This window comes from Nematostella vectensis, chromosome 10 (genome assembly GCF_932526225.1).
Source record: "Nematostella vectensis chromosome 10, jaNemVect1.1, whole genome shotgun sequence".
NCBI lineage: Eukaryota > Metazoa > Cnidaria > Anthozoa > Actiniaria > Edwardsiidae > Nematostella > Nematostella vectensis.
Genome location: NC_064043.1, coordinates 15,315,168 through 15,335,591, shown reverse-complemented (window position 1 = coordinate 15,335,591; position 20,424 = coordinate 15,315,168). Strand labels below are relative to the sequence as shown.

Here is a 20,424-nt window from a genome sequence, read left to right as displayed (position 1 = left end):
AAAGATACTTGATATCACTTTCTCTCTTTATAAGCCATACTCAATTTACAATTACGGCTTCCCAGGTTGTTGATAAGGAATAGTACAAATAGCGGGTTTATCGTTTTAACGTTGCCATGGAAGGGTCATGTGAAAAAAAGAAATTTTCACTTGTGACACCCATAATCCATTGCGCTGTTCGAGTCCGGAGGCTTCATCTCATGTAATACAGTCCCATATCCATCATGCTAATCGACCGCTTTCCAAAGTCCCAAAATATTGGTTACCCATTATTCACCCCTATTAAGTCCCAAACTATTGATCATCAATTTATTGAGCGGCCACCCGCTTATTGGGACGAACTACCAACCAAGACAATTTTGTCGACAGAATAGATTATTGCTAAGCCAATAGCAAGCTTTTATTCGGTTTGCTGTAAAACTCGTATCAAAGCTGCTAACGTAAACTAATTAAGAAATTTCCCAAGGGCTCTAACAGCAAAATGGGACATCAAGCGTTTCTCAAATTTTTTAATTTTCTTGAGAAACTCTGCGGCCACCCTGCTTGGTTCCGAGGGTGGCCGGCTAAATAGAGGCACCACTGTATTTAATACCTTTATCACAGTACCACCCTTCATAAGCGGCCACTTGGATTGGTCCCGAAGATGCCCGCTAAAGAGGCACCACCGTACATTTTACTCCCCCAACCCACCCCCTCTGCTTTTCCCAATTCTATTGGGGATTGGCTAAGGGGAGAGGGGGGGGGGGGTGCGCAGTCATAGGCATCATATGGAAATAGGATAGTATATGACGACCCTTCAATAAGGAATGGCCAGCTTTTTGGCGGCCAAGGGGATGCGCGCGCGCACCTCACCCCCTTGTGTACGCACCCGATGCTGTTCCCTTTTTCTTTCGCCTGTTTAATAATTATGGTGACGTTGAGCTGTCTTATTCGGTCGAAGAAAAAACACCTACAATACGAGCGAGAGCAACATTCATGGCACAAGATTTGATCGCATTTAATAGGCAAAATTTAACGTTCTTCGTTTATATCCTATCAGCATCGGAAAAAGGAGTTCAATCCCTCCGAATTTAAAATGTGCGGCGAGCGAGCTACCTTATCCCCCCCGCCTTTCCGCCGCAAATGGAATGGGCAAAGAAAATAATTTGGCCGAATTTTTAACGGACGCAAGTACAGAGCGCACGGGAGCATTCTGAACTAATTGCCAAATGTTTCAGTCTAGGAATGCCTTATGCTTCGCGTCTGTGTAGCGTTCCGCCCAGCCATCTGGCAAATCAACACCGAAGATTGCCATCGACTGCTGCGAAAAGCCGCCTTACGCCAAATACAATCTCCATCAATATTATCATCTCCTTAACCCCGCGCATTCCTGATAAGTCTGTGCACAGATCGCAGCTGAAAAGTTAAAATGCGACATCAATTCTATCACACGGAAATGCTTAGCTATGCTAAGAGCATAGCACAGTCGATGAAAGCAAATTAAAATATAGGCTGCGTGCCGGCCTTTATCCTATAAATAACACACGGCTCTGAAGGGGAGGTGGGGTCAAAATCGGCCGTAGTCTACAATTGTTTCCGTTCCCATTACAGTTCACCTCTCAAGAACGTTTCATAAACCACAGTCTTTTACTGCGATGACCCCCATGCACAAAACAACCCTTGTATGGTAATATTTGCAGTTAGTAGCAAATCAAGGAAAATAGACGGAGGGCATGAGGTCCTCTTGGCACCACAAGTATAACTTCAGCAAGAGTTGCCCATAAACACAATTCAAAACACAGGAGCGTTTTGCAGCACTTACAATGCGACGAGCGCTAGCGTGGTCAACTTGACAGTTTTGTGATGTAAACCAATCAAATCCAATGAGGATGCGAGAAACGTGCTATCTAAATGACATGAACATCACCAACTAACCAACCAGGGAGGGAAAAAAGGGTTGAACGCACATCAGAACATGACGCATGAAATAATTATATAGAAATAGTTATAAAGTATCTAATTTTGTATTGGCATTGGCGGCGCACGTCGCATTATAAAGTTTAATTAAAAAAATAATAATTTTGTTAAAGTAGCTTATTTTAAAATTTAAAATGAAAGAAAAAAAAATATGGCTGCTTTATTCCAAAGGGAAAAAAACATGTCCAAAATGTTTACCGCTTGCGTCGTCACGAACTCGAATGTGTGGCACATATTGCCTACTGTTGCACTCATTTGAAAGATATCAAAACAACACAGCACAATCATCTTAGCTCCCTTCATCAATCAGTCTAAGCAATCGCTATATAAGCTGTGGACAGATCGCGGATGAATACTGATAACCCCCTAGTCCTGGGAAAATATCAAAAGCAAGGCGTCACAACAGCTGAGATGGCGTGATAAGGCCTTGCTGACAGGCGCAAGAATGCAAACGGCATCTGTCGTACGAGGCTATAGACTACAATGCCTGCTTGACTACAACACGCACATCACGCCCTTTCTAAAGCGAACAAACTCGCCGCACGAAAAAGTGGTCACCTAATGGAAAAGCTGTAGACTACAATGCGTACTTGATTACACACACGCACAGCATGCCCTCTCTAAAGCGACCAAGATCGCTGCACGAATAGTGGTCACCTGATGGAAGAGCTGAAGACTACAATGCGTACTTGATTACACACGCACAGCATGCCCTCTCTAAAGCGACCAAGCTCGCTGCACAAAAAGTGGTCACCTGATGAAGGTTGCGCAGTGAGTCAAGACTGTGATAACTAATTCCACTACCCTTGGTGAGTGATTTGATTGTCAGCCATAAACTTCTCTTAAGCAATAATTCAATTGTTTTAATGGTGACTTAACATGATCAAAAAATGGTCAACCAATCTTCTTGACTTCTCGGTGATTTCGCATACGAACTTTGTTTGCAAAACTCGATCTGGCGACCACATTCCTAAATCTTATTGCGCACATCTCATGACCTTGGCGAGGGATTGAAAAAGGAAATGAATGAAATTTATTTTTCAATACAGTTTACCCAGATCCGTTTTCTCGACACGCCCGGAAGATCTAACATTGCATTGGCGAAAGCCAGAAACTCTTCTCTACCAAACTATCAAATGAGAACATATCAGGCGGAAAGTTTGAATGAAACCACAAACTAGGAGTTAAAATCCCAAGCAAATACCCAAAATATTCCTGTCCTGAAAAACACTGTAACCTTTCCTCCCTTTCCTCTCGGGGTGTGATTCGTTTTGACTTTCTAATGAAGAAAAAGTGTAAACATTTAAGCTGTAGTACTTAATACAATCCAGGAAATGCGAACATGTTGACAATAAAAAAATGGAAGAACATTCTACTGTCAAAACGCCATGTTTCTATTTTATTCCGGCAATATATATAAAACATATATTTACATTTAATATTAACACTTTACATAAAGATATCAAGGACTGTTCGAGTGGGCCGAGGGCTGAATGCAAGTAGAGGGAATGCTAACATGCGGGAGCAGACTCGTTTGTAGACAAAGACGTGACTCGGGAGCCAACGTGGAGGAGAAATGCAGGTACGATGAACCACTGACCACAGATACGGGGTGGAACGCACCTGAAAAAGCAAAAACATTACAGGTTATAAAAACCTGTGACTTTTTTGTTTAAGTGACATTACTGTGACAAAGGAGTAAATATCAATGTTTGAAAAGCAAGGCTGAACCCATTCCTACTCATAATGGTATAGAGGTTTAAGTTACTTTTAAATACTTCACCGCAAGCGAGGAGACATAGTTCTGCTTACTTTTTTGTCGCAATGAGGAGCAGGATTGGCAACAAGACGAGTCAAGCTTAGACTCTCGGTCTGTTCGGATTAAGATCGGCGAAGCGTCGTGATCTGTTCGGAATAAAATCGTTGAAGCGTCGTGGTCTGCTCGAACTAGAGTCGTTGAACTGTTGTGGTCTGTTTGTATTAGTGTAGGTGAGATGATCCGCGGTACAGGGATATAGACTGGACTGGAGTGTATTACGGTAGAGCTGAAGCCAGTGCTATGACTGCTACATTCCCTGTGACAAGAGAAATGTTATACTTTACCCACAAGGTAAGGTGACACAAGGTAAGGTGACATAAGGTAAGGTAGATGAGGTAAGTATAGAAAGGTGATGGAGAGGAAGGTGAAGTAAGGTGACATAAGGTTAGGTGACATAAGGTAAGGCGACACAAGGTAAGGCGGCATAAAGTAAGGTGACATGAGGTAAGGTGACACAAGGTAAGGTGACATAAGGTAAGGTGACACAAGGTAAGGTGACATAAGGTAAGGTGACATTAGGTAAGGTGACACAAGGTAAGGTGACACAAGGTAAGGTGACATAAGGTTAGGTGACATAAGGTAAGGCGACACACGGTAAGGTAACATAAAGTAAGGTGACATAAGGTAAGGAGACACAAGGTAAGGTGGCATAAGGTGAGGTGGCATAAGGTGAGGTGACATAAGGTAAGGTGGCATAGGGTAAGGTGTCATAAGGTGAGGTGACACAAGGTAAGGTGACATAAGGTGAGGTGACATAGGGTAAGGTGACATAAGGTTAGGTGGATGGTGTAGGATTTAGAAAGGTGATGGGATGGAAGGTGAAGTAAGGTGAGGTAAGGTAAGAAAAGGCAAAACAAGGTGATGAGTTGGGTTGAGGTGAGATTAGTAAAGATAAGGCAAGGTGAGATAATGTGAGGTGAGGGAAAACGAGGAATGTGAGGTGAGTTTAGATTAAGATAAGGTAACATAAAAAGAGTAAGATCATGTTTCAGCCTAGATAAGTGAAGGGGAGCTCAGATAAGGGGAGCGGAGTTTAGATGAGTTGTGTTGAGGTAGGATGAGATGAAGTTAGGTTAGATGAGGTAAAATGAAAATCCTATGTAAGTTGAAGTGAGGCAAGACAAGTTAAGACGAGGAGAGATTAGTTAAGTTAATGTAAGTTAGTGTAGGTTAAGGTAGATAAAGACATGGGAAGGTAAGGTAACAACACAATGTGGGAGAAAGAAAGGATATGTTAACGTGAGAAAGCTGAAATTGACGATTATTTAGGATAAGGAAACTTCCAGGATTGAGCGCTTACCTTTGCACCGGAATAATCCTCATTGTATCTCTGAACCCTTTGGCGAATGGATTGCTGTCGATTTTTAGCCGGGTTATCTGTAAATATAAAAAATGCTATATATTATTTTTTTCTATTCTCAATCTATTGTGGCAATACTTGTGAGCAGAATGTAGCACAAATAAAGCAAAAGATAGGGAAGAAAACGTTTTATTATTGAAGATATCATCATATTGTTTAAAAGTTATACCCACAAACTATTGCTTGATTGGGCATCAAAAAACGCTCTTACAAGTAAATGACTTGGAAAAATGATAAATTAACTAAAGTAACGACAATCGACTAGGTCGGAAGGATAAATGTCAAAACGAAGTAAAGAAAACATATAGCCTCTCTGTATGCTTCCGGTTGACTTTCACTCTTCTGGCTTCTGCGTCGATTTTTCATCACACTCTAGTGGTACGTTATACAAAATGAGTGCTATGCCAGTCACACTGTGAACCTTTTTGAGCGATGTGAAAGTCGTGCTTCGTCAAAATGATATTTTGTATAGCATCAAAAGCCCTTAAGAATATACCGCTCTATCCATTATTAAGTGGCACCAGCCCAGAAGTCCTAATAAAGACAAGAAAAATTCAGAGTCGGGTATCAGTGTCTGGCGTTTCATATTCAGGATTCCGACTAAAAATCTCGAATTTTGGATGCAGTACTGTTACAAAAAAGTAACCATAATTAGCGAATTCTCTTACAAGCTGGTTCTGGTAGGCAGTTACTGCGATGAATGATGTTTCAGGAAAGGTGAACGTCTTCACTTCTTCTGAGTTGAGGTTGACAATCGAGGCAGTGTGGTCCCGCTTTCTCATAAGATGAACACGGGGCTTGTACTTATGCATCGAATGGAGAATAAGCTGTAAAATAAAACATAGTGGGGTTAACATCATCATACATCTCAAGCAAACAAAGGCGTAGAGTAACAAAACTTTAGTTAACAAACCTAGGCGTGAAACCTACAGCCGTCTTGTTATAAAACGTCCTTCACTGTGATGTTTGGTCATCTGCTTATTCAAAAGTACTTTTATCCGAAAACTCAAGTTGACTCGATTAACTGACAAATGCGGAAAATTACCTTGTGATAATAAAAAAAATTAGGATCCCCTTGTTTGAGGTTTTCAACACCCGGAGCTGTTGTTGGTATTTCATTTATGCAATAGGTAAGTACAATGGAAAGTTTAGTTACCAGGATAATCGAATAAATCAGAGAAACAACCAAAACTAAGATCGACTAGGAGGAACTCTCATTATTTCAGGAAAACTTCCATGGGAAAATTCAGGATTCTCCAAAGTGACGTGTGACCTTTCTTAGGAGTCTTTTCTGTAGCGCATAAACAATGCAGATACAGGTCAAACGGAAAGCTTCTGTATGCGAAACACTGGACTCACGTTTACACACTGCTTTTGACATAATTGGAAGATCTAAATGAAGTAATTAATTTTGAGGTTCCTGCCAAATGTGTTTGTTAAAAGTTGGATGGGCAGTTTAAACTACATCTGTTCCAAATCAAACATCATTTATCATAAAGGTTGTTCTGTCACTGCAAAGGCTTGAGAAAAAATATTAGAAATATTGGAAACTACTTCATATGTAACTTTTTTTTCAATTAACCTAAATTGTTTTCTTACCAAAAAATATGGATGATATTGATATCAAGTATGGGGTGAAACAATTCTAAGGATAATGTTGACGGCTAGTAGATGAAGTAAGCATGTGGCTTGCAGTCATTACTAACAAGCCTTTCATATACCTAGTTCGTAACATATGACGACCGTAAGGGGAAAAAGGTAATGGTGGTAGAGATTTCATCAATAACACGGGGTTCGAGAACAATAAAGAGAGAAAAAAACTTGTCAATAGATATAGATGACAACATTTTCGTTATGAAAAACATTATCCATTCGCTCTAATGGGAAAATGGCATACAAACATTTCATTACGTCTTTAAAAGATCGACCAAACTAAAAAAGTGTCCGAAAGCATAAAGCAGAACGCTTAGGATGAACTAGTTCTTGGTGAATGGTAGCGTCGTTGACAGTCTCCATTCAAAGCAGCTTCTTAACTTACAAACTACGGCAGTGTGTTTAAACTCGTATTTATGTCCATCGAAAGTTCGTCATCTTCACTCATCAATAGACGAGTTCAATTTTAGCTACTGCTTGACTAAATTCATCCTCAGACAGGGTTACAGGCATTTATAATACTACCAAACCATTAACACACCCAGCAAACATAACCAATACACCGATAACAAGGGTTATTCGTGTGGCTACTCACGTGGCCATTGTGGTCTGTGTCGTTGTTGGTGAGCTTGACTTTCTCGAACGAGATGATCTGTTTAAGCAGCTGTTCCCCCGTGAACGGTGAGTCAGGGTGCATGTAGAGTCTGACTGGAGCTGGCGGATCAGCTTTGCCTGCCACCAGCCACGTGGAGCGATGGTACGCGTACCGGTACCGCTTGTCGTCCACGGGAACGATGTCCAGCAGAACCATGTAGTTGGCTTTGGGCTGGACACCACTCACGGAGATCCGCAACGTTGGGAACATCCGCCTTGAATTGCAAAATTAATCACACAAGAAACTTCAAATTATTATAAGCTAGTAAAATAAATTCATAAATATTAGGTATAAACCTTTCAATATATCAATCAATGCCTTTTACTGCGAACAGATTTGTCTCTGAAATGTTTTTGTATTTGAAGGGTTGGTTCTTTTTCTTTTTAACTCAATTTGCGTATTATACTAAATCTTGTCTTTTAATGGACATTTTTTAACTTTTTTGCAGCCCCACAAGTCGAAGAGATATTTGAATAATATAACTTTCAAGTTAAGTATGCTGATGATTATTCAAAGATTTCCGAAAGGTAAAGGTGCCGTTTTATAAAAGCACAAGTTAGTCGTTGGCCATTGCTTGTCGATTTGAATTTATCACATTTCGTCAAGGGAAGATGCTTCTACATATAACCAAGGGTCGGTTATTGCAGTCAAGACCTAAGCAGTTTAGAATCTCGAAATCTCAATTCAAGCAAAAGGCTGGACATTAAAGGATACCGAGATGTATGGCTTGCATCACTTCTTAAGGGGTTGTTTAAGATACAAACAATAAAAGTAAAATCACACATCAATGTTTGGAAATACTATACCCTTCGTGTATGAAGAATACCATTTTCGGATCACTTTAGTTACAAAAACGGTGGTCTTGAAGAATCGCCATTTGTACTTTATCCTAAACAATTAACAAGAAGCTGAACAACGGTAATATAGAATTATTAAAAAGAAAATATCTACCCTTCACGATTGTCAAATTAGCTTCATAGACATAATTTTTGTTTTTGTTTTACTTTTCCGAACACTAAGACGAATGCTGTTATAAGCAGATCGGTGTTGAGTCCAGACACTTTTAAGTAAAATACATAAAGATTTCTCAGACGAGAAATTCCCGTCTCTTTTTGACATACTTCTACGGTTATTCTCAATATTCACTGTGTAACTTGCGAGTAATTACGCGGTTGCGAGTGATAGCATGTTGGTATATCAGCAAAGCAGATGAGATATCCCATGGCTGCCTAAATGCCGTGACACTCGTTGCAATGGGGTCCGCCAGATAACATCAAGCCGTGTCATTTTGTTGTACTGCTATCGAGTCTACAGTGTAAGCTAGAGCTGTTTGCCCCAATCAACACCTAAGCGAATAACTCGAACGGATTAGAGCACCTAGAAAGGTTAGAAGGACTAACAAACTGACTTTTTCTTAAGGGAGTGAGATGTGCTTCACGTTCTTTATCTGATAATTGTTCATGGATCAATTACAGGTCTGTTCAATTGTATTCGTTTAGTAGGTAATCGCATACAGAGCTGTTTTAATACAATAAACTGTTTGCTTTACCAGCTAAATTGATTACTTCGAGTGGTTAACACCTTATCATTCCACAGACCAAACAAAATAGTTTGAGGTAAATAATGACACGCTACCAGTAAATGGGCAAACTATACAAGTTGGCCAAGGCTAGTCTCTAGTCTGAACGATACAAATCGTTCTCTGAAATTAGGCTCGACATAGGTGCACGTTTTGGAAACATTTCTTAACGAACATTCTCATTCTTCGATATCTTCTAGTTTTGAACGGAAAGCAAGATTTCGCGCGAGCGTTTTGCTATCGCAAAAGACCTCAAGCCACCCACACGGGGTAAGTTCTCAGCATACTTCACATGACACAGTTGAATAAGTTCTTACCTCCCTGACTTTGTTATAATCATTTCTGTGCCTAGCTCATTGAAGCGTCCCCAGAGCTCCCGTCCTTCCAGACACATCTCAGCGCAATCCAGCTCCTCGGGCGAGCCAGGGATCTCATCGCTCTCGAAACTTTGCGCAGTGGGCTCTTCGTCCTCTGAAGTCTTAAACCGCTTAGGTGATGATGATGGAGGACGATGGCTTTCGCTTTCTGAGCTTCTCTCGCGATTTCTTTTCAGATCTACAGAGACGAATTTTAAAAAAATGTCAGATTGTGTTATCAGCTCTAGATGAACACACATGAAGTTTTCACTTCGACTGGATTTAACCTTAAAAGTATTGTGTATCCCTAGAGTACTAGAGGCGGTTAAATACATTTACCTTCACTGGACGAAATGATAGAAGCGATAGAGAAGGCGGTAGCGCGCGTTGAGAGAGGGCTCGACTTGGCGTCTGTGGCTGAAGTAACTTCACGTTTTTCCGCCATCGCACAATGGAGCCAATGGAGCACTCCAAGGTGGCTAAAGTGCGTTTGAAGACTCCCAACTAGCGAGAAACAAACAGCTATAAACGGTAATTAATGAGTGCGATGAGTGGTGTGGGGATTGCACTAAGGGCGAGCCAATGGTAGGAGATGAGATAGAGATGAAGGCGAGTGCGTGAACCAAATCGGCGCGCCAATAACTAAACCGCGAAAGAACACACGCTTCCTTCTCTAGCGCCGGTGCGTAACTGACGTCTTCTAGAACTCCGATGATTTCCGCCTTATCTCCGACTGCAACTCCAGCATGCGGGATAGGCAAGAAACACGCGTCAACACCTACAGAAATATATACACATACTGCGAGCTCGACGAGTGATGGGGTGATAACAAGTAGTAGGCTCAGAGACGGAGATGCGCTCCGCCAATCAGGAGTGGTTATTTGGAGAGTAACGTTACGCGTTTAGTGAAGTGGATGTTACGAAGGTCATCGCGATAAGCTGAGTAGGGGTAAACAAACAGTGGGATGATTTAGCAGTCAGCACTTACTCCACAACGTATACTTGATTGAATTCCACGCAGGTATTGGACGAAACTTGCACGGAATCCCGTCTGCTACATATACTATATAATATTACACTACACTAATACCACCGTTGTCATACGAAAATGTTAGACTGAATTCTGTTCCAATAAACGCTGTAAATTAAGAAGCCATTTACGGGATAATACTACTATTACAACTACGAGCCCTCCCCCTAAACAAATACTTGTGAGCTTTGAGTGTAAAAAATGTTTTGTTATGATAATCCTTCCGGGTTTATGATCGGACAGTTTTAAAGTAATAGTAAAAAGACAACAACAACAACAACAGCGCTTGTTTGAATTTTCATGTCACATGCGAGGCGCTTCCGCTTTACCACTAGTTACAAGCTTACCGTTCCGGTATGAGTGAATGAGTGCTGTCGTGTAATTTGGTCACCACCGGTTAGTGAGGAGTAGGCCCGATTTCTAGCTGAGCTGATGATGATGATAATCGTGCGATGCGATGCACACAAAGAAGGCTGGTCGCATCGCAAAGTGAGACTAGAAACCCTCACGCTCCTAGTTTGTCCTAAGAAGCCCGGTTTTCATTGATTAGACAGCTGAGGCGACTTCGCTGCGACAGCAATCACGTTTTTTTTAAATCCTCCCAAATTCAAGGATTTGATGCGGCGGCTAGTGTTGTCAGTTTTCGATACTTTTCTTCAGTCATGTTTGGGGGGGGGGGGGGGGGGGGGGGCGCTTATTCGGGGGAGGAGCCGATAACGGGCCCAAATGGTATCCACTCGGAAGTGTTGGCAGTATGGAGATACAAAAGCACTAGCATCTGCGCTCTCAAGTATATGAATTAAAGAAAATTAGTCAATCGAATGAGAAAACAAGGGAAATCCCCCAAACCAGAATGTTTTTTTTATAAAAGTTAAAGTGGGTTAGAGACCACGTGCAGTGGGCAGGAATCAAACGAGCTAGTAGCGCAAGGGATCATGGGCTTTCTTGGTTCCACGGCAAACGAGCTAGTAGCGCAATGGATCATGGGCTTTCTTCGTTCCACGGCAAACGAGCTAGTAGCGCAATGGATCATGGGCTTTCTTGGTTCCACGGCAAACGAGCTAGTAGCGCAAGGGATCATGGGCTTTCTTGGTTCCACGGCAAACGAGCTAGTAGCGCAAGGGATCATGGGCTTTCTTGGTTCCACGGCAAACGAGCTAGTAGCGCAAGGGATCATGGGCTTTCTTGGTTCCACGGCAAACGAGCTAGTAGCGCAAGGGATCATGGGCTTTCTTGGTTCCACGGCAAACGAGCTAGTAGCGCAATGGATCATGGGCTTTCTTGGTTCCATGGCAAACGAGCTAGTAGCGCAAGGGATCATGGGCTGTCATGGTCCCAAGAGCGTGAGATGTCGTGACGGTGGCGTGACTGATGACAGAGGCGTGACTATAAATGGTATTTCATGCTTTTAAAAATTTTTAAAACGAACCTTAGTGGCGATGGGTTGTGAGATAAAACAAAAATATCATAATAATGTCATTAATTTTCGATTTAATAGTCTCATTTACACCTTGCGACCATAATGCTCGGAGATAAAGGAAAACTGCAGTGTTGAATGTTTTGCTTTACACGAACCACGATACCACTAATCCAGTTTTGGGAATTTCGGCGAGTCTGCACAGCTCGGAATTTTAGCAAGGACGACAGCAAGGAAAACAATGCCAAAGTCTATATCAGCATGTGGCAATGCTTCTGTCTGGCATATTTCAACCGTTTTCCTCCAAACTATGACGTGAAAACACCTAATATATATATTTCCCCCCCTCCCCCTCTAGCGTTTGTCAATGTCCTCGCTAAAACTTCCTATTGCGACATAACTTTCATTCGACAGTAACAAACTGAATTAGATTTACAATTTGGGATTACAGTGGATAGGGGGGTTACCAAATCTAGTTTACTATGTACTCCTTATTTCTTTTCCTAGTCGGATTTTCAAATGCAACTCGTGTCTTTTTAAGTAAAACGCCTGGTATGAAAAAAGCTATTATTAACCAAGTTGTTAATGATCTAACCCTTCTACCACCAAGCCAAGGAGTTTTGGATGCGCCTAGGGTGTCTACGGATCTCCTCGAGTTCTGTCATGTGTCTAAGTCTGCGTCGTTTGTTTTTCCCCAGTAGTGGTCCTTCTCGCAGCACCAGGAAATAGTGCGAGTAATGCACATGCTCGATTCCAAACCGGCCCCGGGCGTGGTAGCGGAGCTTCTTGAAGTACTTGCCCTTGCCGACATACGATTCAGCTGGAGGATGAGAGAAAAGTAAGCTCAGGCTGGTGTGAACTCAAGTTAAAGAGTCCAAACATTCGAACTGCGTGACACTGAAACACTGAACTGCGTAACCCTATTTGGTTTTGTTTTGGATATTAAAAAAAACTCTCATCATTTTTTAAAATACAACTCGCCAACTATAAATTTAAAAAAAAGAATTGTGCCTTTTTAATGTAGGATGTATTGAAATTCGCCGTGATTCAAGTGAGTTAACTCACTACTGAACTTTCATATTGCTCTTGTTTCATGGCCTACTGAACTCCGTCATGCAAGTCAGACACGGGGTGTTTAACGGCTAGCATGCGGTAAGCAATTTAAAATAAAATAAATAACAAGCAAGTATAGTGTGATGACCATGAGTTTGACTCTATTTCTCCTCTCTAGGCTTATTGTCAGATCAAAGCTCAATATCATTTAGCATCACTTACCAACCCACAAGTTTTCCTTATCCTCAATATCATTTAGCATCACTTACCAACCTACAAGTTTTCCTTATCCTCAATATCATTTAGCATCACTTACAAACCCACAAGTTTTCCTTATCCTCAATATCATTTAGCATCACTTACCAACCCACAAGTTTTCCTTATCCTCTATGCCATAGTTCCTCTGGGCCGTGTTTTGTGCCTCCTGTAACACCTAACATGGAAAACCGAACACAAATAAGGACCCAGATAATAAGGACCACCACATACACAGTAAGTACCCAGATAATAAGGACCACCACATACACAGTAAGTACCCAGATAATAAGGACCACCACATACATGATAAGGACGCAGATAATAAGGACCACCACATACACAGTAAGGACCCAGATAATAAGGACCACCACATACACAGTAAGGACCCAGATAATAAGGACCACCACATACACAGTAGGGACCCAAATAATAAGGACCATCACATACACAAATAAGGACCCAGATAATAAGGACCACCACATACACAGTAAGTACCCAGATAATAAGGACCACCACATACACAGTAAGAACCCAGATAATAAGGACCATCACATACACAGTAAGGACCCAGATAATAAGGACCAACACATACACAGTAGGGACCCAAATAATAAGGACCAACACATACACAGTAAGGACCCAGATAATAAGGACCACCACATACACAGTAAGGACTCAGATAATAAGGACCACCACATACACAGTAAGGACCCAGATACTACAAGGACCACCACATACACAGTAAGGACCCAGATAATAAGGACCACCACATACACAAATAAGGACCCAGATAATAAGGACCACCACATACACAGTAAGTACCCAGATAATAAGGACCATCACATACACAGTAAGTACCCAGATAATAAGGACCACCACATACATGATAAGGACGCAGATAATAAGAACCACCACATACACAGTAAGGACCCAGATAATAAGGACCACCACATACACAGTAAGGACCCAGATAATAAGGACCACCACATACACAGTAGGGACCCAAATAATAAGGACCATCACATACACAAATAAGGACCCAGATTATAAGGACCACCACATACACAGTAAGTACCCAGATAATAAGGACCACCACATACACAGTAAGAACCCAGATAATAAGGACCATCACATACACAGTAAGGACCCAGATAATAAGGACCAACACATACACAGTAGGGACCCAAATAATAAGGACCAACACATACACAGTAAGGACCCAGATAATAAGGACCACCACATACACAGTAAGGACTCAGATAATAAGGACCACCACATACACAGTAAGGACCCAGATACTACAAGGACCATCACATACACAGTAAGGACTCAGATAATAAGGACCACCACATACACAGTAAGGACCCAGATACTACAAGGACCATCACATACACAGTAAGGACCCAGATAATAAGGACCACCACATACACAGTAAGGACCCAGATAATAAGGACCACCACATACACAGTAAGGACCCAGATACTACAAGGACCATCACATACACAGTAAGGACCCAGATAATAAGGACCACCACATACACAGTAAGGACCCAGATTATAAGGACCACCACATACAAAGTAAGGACCCAGATAATAAGGACCACCACACACACAGTAAGGACCCAGATAATAAGGACCACCACATACACAGTAAGGACCCAGATAATAAGGACCACCACATACACAGTAAGGACCCAGATAATAAGGACCACCACATACACAGTAAGTACCCAGATACTACAAGGACCATCACATACACAGTAAGGACCCAGATAATAAGGACCACCACATACACAGTAAGGACTCAGATAATAAGGACCAACACATACACAGTAAGGACCCAGATACTACAAGGACCATCACATACACAGTAAGGACCCAGATAATAAGGGCCACCACATACACAGTAAGGACCCAGATAATAAGGACCACCACATACACAGTAAGGACCCAGATACTACAAGGACCATCACATACACAGTAGGGACCCAAATAATAAGGACCACCACATACACAGTAAGGACTCAGATAATAAGGACCAACACATACACAGTAAGGACCCAGATACTACAAGGACCATCACATACACAGTAAGGACCCAGATAATAAGGGCCACCACATACACAGTAAGGACCCAGATACTACAAGGACCATCACATACACAGTAAGGACCCAGATAATAAGGACCATCACATACACAGTAAGGACCCAGATAATAAGGACCACCACATACACAGTAAGGACCCAGATACTACAAGGACCATCACACACACAGAAGGGACCATCACATACACAATAAGGACCCAGATAATAAGGACCATCACATACACAGTAAGGACCCAGATAATAAGGACCATCACATACACAGTAAGTACCCAGATAATAAGGACCACCACATACACAGTAAGTACCCAGATAATAAGGACCATTACATAAACAGTAAGGACCCAGATAATAAGGACCACCACATACACAGTAAGGACCCAGATAATTAGGACCACCACATACACAGTAAGGACCCAGATACTACAAGGACCACCACATACACAGAAGGGACCATCACATACACAATAAGGACCCAGATAATAAGGACCATCACATACACAGTAAGGACCCAGATAATAAGGACCACCACATACACAGAAGGGACCACCACATACACAGTAAGGACCCATATACTACAAGGACCATCACATACACAGTAAGGACCCAGATAATAAGGACCACCACATACACAGTAGGGACCCAGATAATAAGGACCACCACATACACAGTAAGGACCCAGATACTACAAGGACTATCACATACACAGTAAGGACCCAGATAATAAGGACCACCACATACACAATAAGGACCCAGTGTACACTGCTCTAGCATTAACACGAGGAAGATAAAGTCCGACTATCCAGTACTTCTAGGTCTGATTCAACAGACACCACTATGACTAGCTTTTTTTTACTTTTTTCTCTCAATCTGATTTTTTATCTTATTTTCTTGTTTTTTGTGTGTGTTTCTGTGCTTTTAAATGGCGATGACAATAGCATAAGGGACCTTAAGTCATTTATTTTCTGATTTTTCAATTTAGTTTTTATTTGCCAAGTTGGCATTGACCCACCCACCCACTTTCAAATTTTTCTCAGATTTTTCTATTTCTACAAGATTCCTTATTCTTCCCCTATTTAATAATGCAGTGCTGGTACAAGTACCTCTTTCACAGTAGTTGCTGCTTTCTTTGGGGAGAATTCCATCTGCTTGATGGCTTCAGTAACAGACAGTCCGCGGATCTGCCGAGCCACAAGGTTCATTTTCCTTGGGCCGCTTCTCACACTCCGTCTACAATGGTGTATACTCTGTGGATGATAATATGTGTTTAAGCAGTTCAATATCCCTTTGGTATTTCTGAAACCAGTTCCGTTTTCCTAAACCAGCTCAATATTACTTAGTTACATTCCTGGTCAAAACCTATTGTGGAACAATTTGGTGTGCTAGAATGTGTCATTATTTTCCCAGACTCCCCCTTCCTCACACATAGGAATATTGTGTGTGATGTAATGCTAACACAGAGTGCATGAATGTTCAAGGTGTTCAATTTTGTTAAAGGGGGAAAGGGGGTGTATTGAATAAATAACACTGTCAACTAAAAAGCTGCATTTTTGAAGAACTCAAATCACACCAAAACAGTCAAACCAAAATTTGGTGGTAACACAACATTCAGGTGACACAGGGTAACACATTCTTCCATTTCATAATTTCCAAAGAATTTCCCAAAGAAGTTTAGCTAGTCCTTATAAGGAATGTAACAGAAAATTAACTTAAGTATGAGTCAACTTAAGAAAGTTAATAAGATAATTATATACAATCCTCAGCTACTTCATAGAGGGGCAGGGGGAGAAGAGAGAGAGGCTGTTTGCAGCTCAAGACGGATGTCTCCCCATGGCCAATACAAGAATGACAAGGGGCTGCCTATGATATACTCATGCCTCACAATCTCATTTTCCAACCTGTTTCTCTGGCTCAGGAACGCCTTTTTCTTCCTCAATTTCTGCCGGTGTTTTGCCCCAAACAGCACGGCTGATGGAAAAGGTAGCTGGACGTGACACACTTGTGTGGAGTCTAGCGGCGGGTCCTTGGGCAAGGGCTAGGTTCCTGCAAATGAAATAAAATAAACCTAATGAATGCTGATCTAATTGCTTGTATTAGACTCCACTGCATAACACCACATTGAGAATGAGATAGGCGCGATATCAAACATTATCACTGATATCTGATATTGAGATTAGCATATTATCATTGTTTTCCTCTAATTACGTGCTATTAGATAGTGGTTAGACCGCTTTCCTCTCCTATCCTCTTCCCTTGATATTGTGATATTATCGGAGATTATCTTTTTATCATCCACTAGATGTCTATTTAGATCCTCTCCTTCCATCTGCTCTACCCCTCGATATTGTGATATTATCTGAGATTATCTTATTATTTTCTACTAGATGTCTATTTAGATACCCTCCTTCCCTCTGCTGGACCCCTCGATATTGTGATATTATCGGAGATTATTTTATTAGAATCTACTAGATGTCTATTTAGATCCTCTCCTTCCATCTGCTCTACCCCTCGATATTGTGATATTATCGGAGATTATCTTATTATTTTCTACTAGATGTCTATTTAGATACCCTCCTTCCCTCTGCTGGACCCCTCGATATTGTGATATTATCGGAGATTATTTTATTAGAATCTACTAGATGTCTATTTAGATCCTCTCCTTCCATCTGCTCTACCCCTCAATATTGTGATATTATCGGAGATTATCTTATTAGAATCTAATAGATGTCTATTTAGATCCTCTCCTTCCATCTGCTCTACCCCTCGATATTGTTATATTATCGGAGATTATTTTATTAGAATCTACTAGATGTCTATACCGATACCCTCATTCCCTCTGCTGGACCCTCGATATTGTGATATTATCGGAGATTATCTTATTATCATCTACTAGATGTCAATTTAGATACCCTCCTTCCCTCTGCTGGACCCTCGATATTGTGATATTATCGGAGATAATTTTATTAGAATCTACTAGATGTCTATTTGGGTCAGTACGCAGCTCTTACAAGCTGCAATTTGATTGGGCAAATGAACAATATCCACACCTTGACACAAAGAACAAGAAGAATAGAGACAAAAGAACTCCTTTGTTGAACAAAGATAATAGGAGACAAAGCAGCTGCGTACTTACTCGTCTATTTAGATCCTCTCCTTACATCTGCTTTACCCCTCGATATTGTGATATTATCTGAGATTATCTTATTATTATCTACTAGATGTCTATTTAGATACCCTTCTTCCCTTTGCTGGACCCTCGATATTGTGATATTATCTGAGGTTATTTTATTAGAATCTACTAGATGTCTATTTAGATCCTCTTCTTCCATCTGCTTTACCCCTCGATATTGTGGTATTATCTGAGATTATCTTATTAGAATCTACTAGATGTCTATTTAGATATTCCCCTCACCTATGCTGGACCCCTCGATATTCCGATATCATCGGAGATTATCTTATTAGAATCTACTAGATATCTATAGAGATTCCTTTGTTCTCTCTGCTGGACCCCTCGATATTATCGGATATTCAACTACAAAATCTACTTTGACTGTCACATTTGTAGAACAAGTCTACCCGGCGTAGTTAATCAATGAAACCGATAATCGATGAAAATCGATATCAATCAAAATCAATTGATGCTAATCAATCGATTAATATTGGAAATCGATGGTTAATCGAAGATCTGCGAATTTGTGACCTTTCATCGATTAGTAATCGATGATGGTACCATGATCGATTAATATCAATGTTAATCAATTTTCATCGATTTTCATTAAATATGATCTGAATGATCGCAAAGAACATAAAAGAGTACAAATGTATCATTTATTTAGTATACGTTAATTGTTAAAGGCCCTTAATGATACCTTTTTGAAACGGGCAGCAACAGAGTTATAAGCCTCTCTGATTATACAGATTATAATAACAGAGATTAGCTGTAATGAAACATGTCGCTGGTCCTTTTCCAGGCTTCGCTGGCCCACCCCCTTTCCCTTTGACGGACCCTTGTGGATCTTTGAATAAAAGAATGAATGCCATTTATATTGTCAGAGTAAACGCGTAATCCGAGCCGAGCTTGGGTGGCAAGATGAGTGAAGCTAGCGGCCTGCTATGATCTCTGTCGACAAAACGAGCAGAACATTAAAGAGCATTTCTATTAATTTAACAAATCATAGCTCCACTAATCACAGGTAGCCCAGGCTCACGGCGAGTATATGTTTATTACAGAGTTTGTATGAGCGAACAAATCTCGTTGAAATAAATATGCTGATTTGAAAATAAAACAGTAGCTTGACATTGCTGCTACTCAAACCCGCCATTATTTGCCATTTTAAGCTGTTTTAGCCGCTGCGAATTTATCCTGTCGCCTTCTGTATATAAAATAGACAAGGTTGCAAACTCCGACAACCGCCAAATTCCAAACAAATCATAGCTCCACTAATGACTATCAACAATCGCAACGACAGTCATTCAGTAAACGTATTTTTCGATATTTGTTGGCCAAGGAGAATGTTATGAAATAATATCGAAGCCAGGGTAGTCAATCGATGACAGCCGATGATAATCGATGAAATTAAGAAATATCTTCGTGTGAATATCGATTAATCATCGATTGGCAAACCGATGATCGATTTTCATCGATTAATTACGCCGGGGAGTCTATCCTTATGGCTGATCTAAGGGTAGAAGATCTGATAAATATCAGAAGTTAGATTTGTGAGCTTTGTTAAAATATCGACTAAATATCTGATACAAGAACCCTGTGAAGAAATATCTGATTTATATGCGATTTTAGATGAGTGATAAATATTGTATAAACATCAAGTGCCAGAAAAGTTCGATATCGCGCCTTTATGAATCATCGATTATGATTTCTTACCTCAACTGATTACATACGACATTTAGCAAATTACCTGATAAAGCAAACAAAATACAATGTTATAACAAAACATGAAATACAATATTATAGTAATAATATAGTTGCAAATAGTGACTTTATACCTCGGCACCATAACCCAGTCAGGGCCGCCATCTTGAAAATAACCCAGTCCTTCCTGACTCGTCCTCCACAGGCTCCCCACCAGATAGTAAGCAATGCAAAAAAGAAAAAATAAATAAACAAGCAGATAGCCGGAAGATCGGAAATTGACGACGGGGAAGATCGGAAATTGACGACGGAGAAG

The 20,424-nt window shown here is 40.9% G+C and overlaps 2 protein-coding genes and 1 long non-coding RNA gene across 4 annotated transcripts; 1 reads left to right on the top strand and 2 right to left on the bottom strand.

The window, feature by feature from the left end:
* Window positions 1-3,329: 3,329 nt before the first annotated feature.
* LOC5508688 (T-box transcription factor TBX20) lies at window positions 3,330-11,045 on the bottom strand. Of its 2 annotated transcripts, XM_048733780.1 has the most exons (8): window positions 10,367-11,045; window positions 9,718-9,882; window positions 9,340-9,577; window positions 7,384-7,657; window positions 5,804-5,962; window positions 5,076-5,152; window positions 3,769-4,031; window positions 3,330-3,579 (listed from the first exon to the last, which is right to left on the bottom strand). In XM_048733780.1, exons 2-8 carry the CDS (start codon window positions 9,821-9,823, stop codon window positions 3,419-3,421), a joined length of 1,278 nt encoding a protein of 425 aa, XP_048589737.1. In that variant the 5' UTR covers window positions 9,824-9,882; window positions 10,367-11,045; the 3' UTR covers window positions 3,330-3,418. The 2 variants fall into 2 exon arrangements, with proteins under 2 accessions (XP_048589737.1, XP_001629268.3); XM_001629218.3 differs by lacking the exon at window positions 10,367-11,045 and having other exon boundaries at window positions 9,718-10,340.
* On the top strand, window positions 8,655-9,728 carry LOC116615650. The gene is made up of 3 exons (XR_007314033.1): window positions 8,655-8,828; window positions 9,223-9,292; window positions 9,375-9,728. It is a non-coding gene; the product is annotated as an uncharacterized LOC116615650 (long non-coding RNA).
* Window positions 11,046-11,882: 837 nt separating the features above from the next.
* LOC5508687 (39S ribosomal protein L22, mitochondrial) lies at window positions 11,883-20,353 on the bottom strand. The gene is made up of 6 exons (XM_048733457.1): window positions 20,243-20,353; window positions 20,121-20,154; window positions 17,137-17,281; window positions 16,342-16,485; window positions 13,242-13,311; window positions 11,883-12,645 (listed from the first exon to the last, which is right to left on the bottom strand). The coding sequence occupies exons 1-6, from the start codon at window positions 20,271-20,273 to the stop codon at window positions 12,425-12,427; spliced, it is 645 nt and encodes a 214-aa protein (XP_048589414.1). The 5' UTR covers window positions 20,274-20,353; the 3' UTR covers window positions 11,883-12,424.
* Between the last annotated feature and the right edge of the window lie 71 nt (window positions 20,354-20,424).

Excerpts from the sequence above, each read along its gene's own strand:
- LOC5508687 (XM_048733457.1), bottom strand. The coding sequence starts at position 20,273 with ATGGCGGCCCTGACTGGGTTATGGTGCCGAG. Across the intron at positions 16,486-17,136 it reads TTCCTGAGCCAGAGAAACAG|AGTATACACCATTGTAGACG; the intron begins GTTGGAAAATGA and ends TATCATCCACAG. Across the intron at positions 12,646-13,241 it reads TAAGGAAAACTTGTGGGTTG|CTGAATCGTATGTCGGCAAG; the intron begins GTAAGTGATGCT and ends CTCATCCTCCAG.
- LOC5508688 (XM_048733780.1), bottom strand. The coding sequence starts at position 9,823 with ATGGCGGAAAAACGTGAAGTTACTTCAGCCACAGACGCCAAGTCGAGC. Across the intron at positions 5,153-5,803 it reads CTGCCTACCAGAACCAGCTT|ATAACCCGGCTAAAAATCGA; the intron begins GTAAGAGAATTC and ends TTATATTTACAG. Across the intron at positions 4,032-5,075 it reads AGGATTATTCCGGTGCAAAG|GGAATGTAGCAGTCATAGCA; the intron begins GTAAGCGCTCAA and ends CTCTTGTCACAG.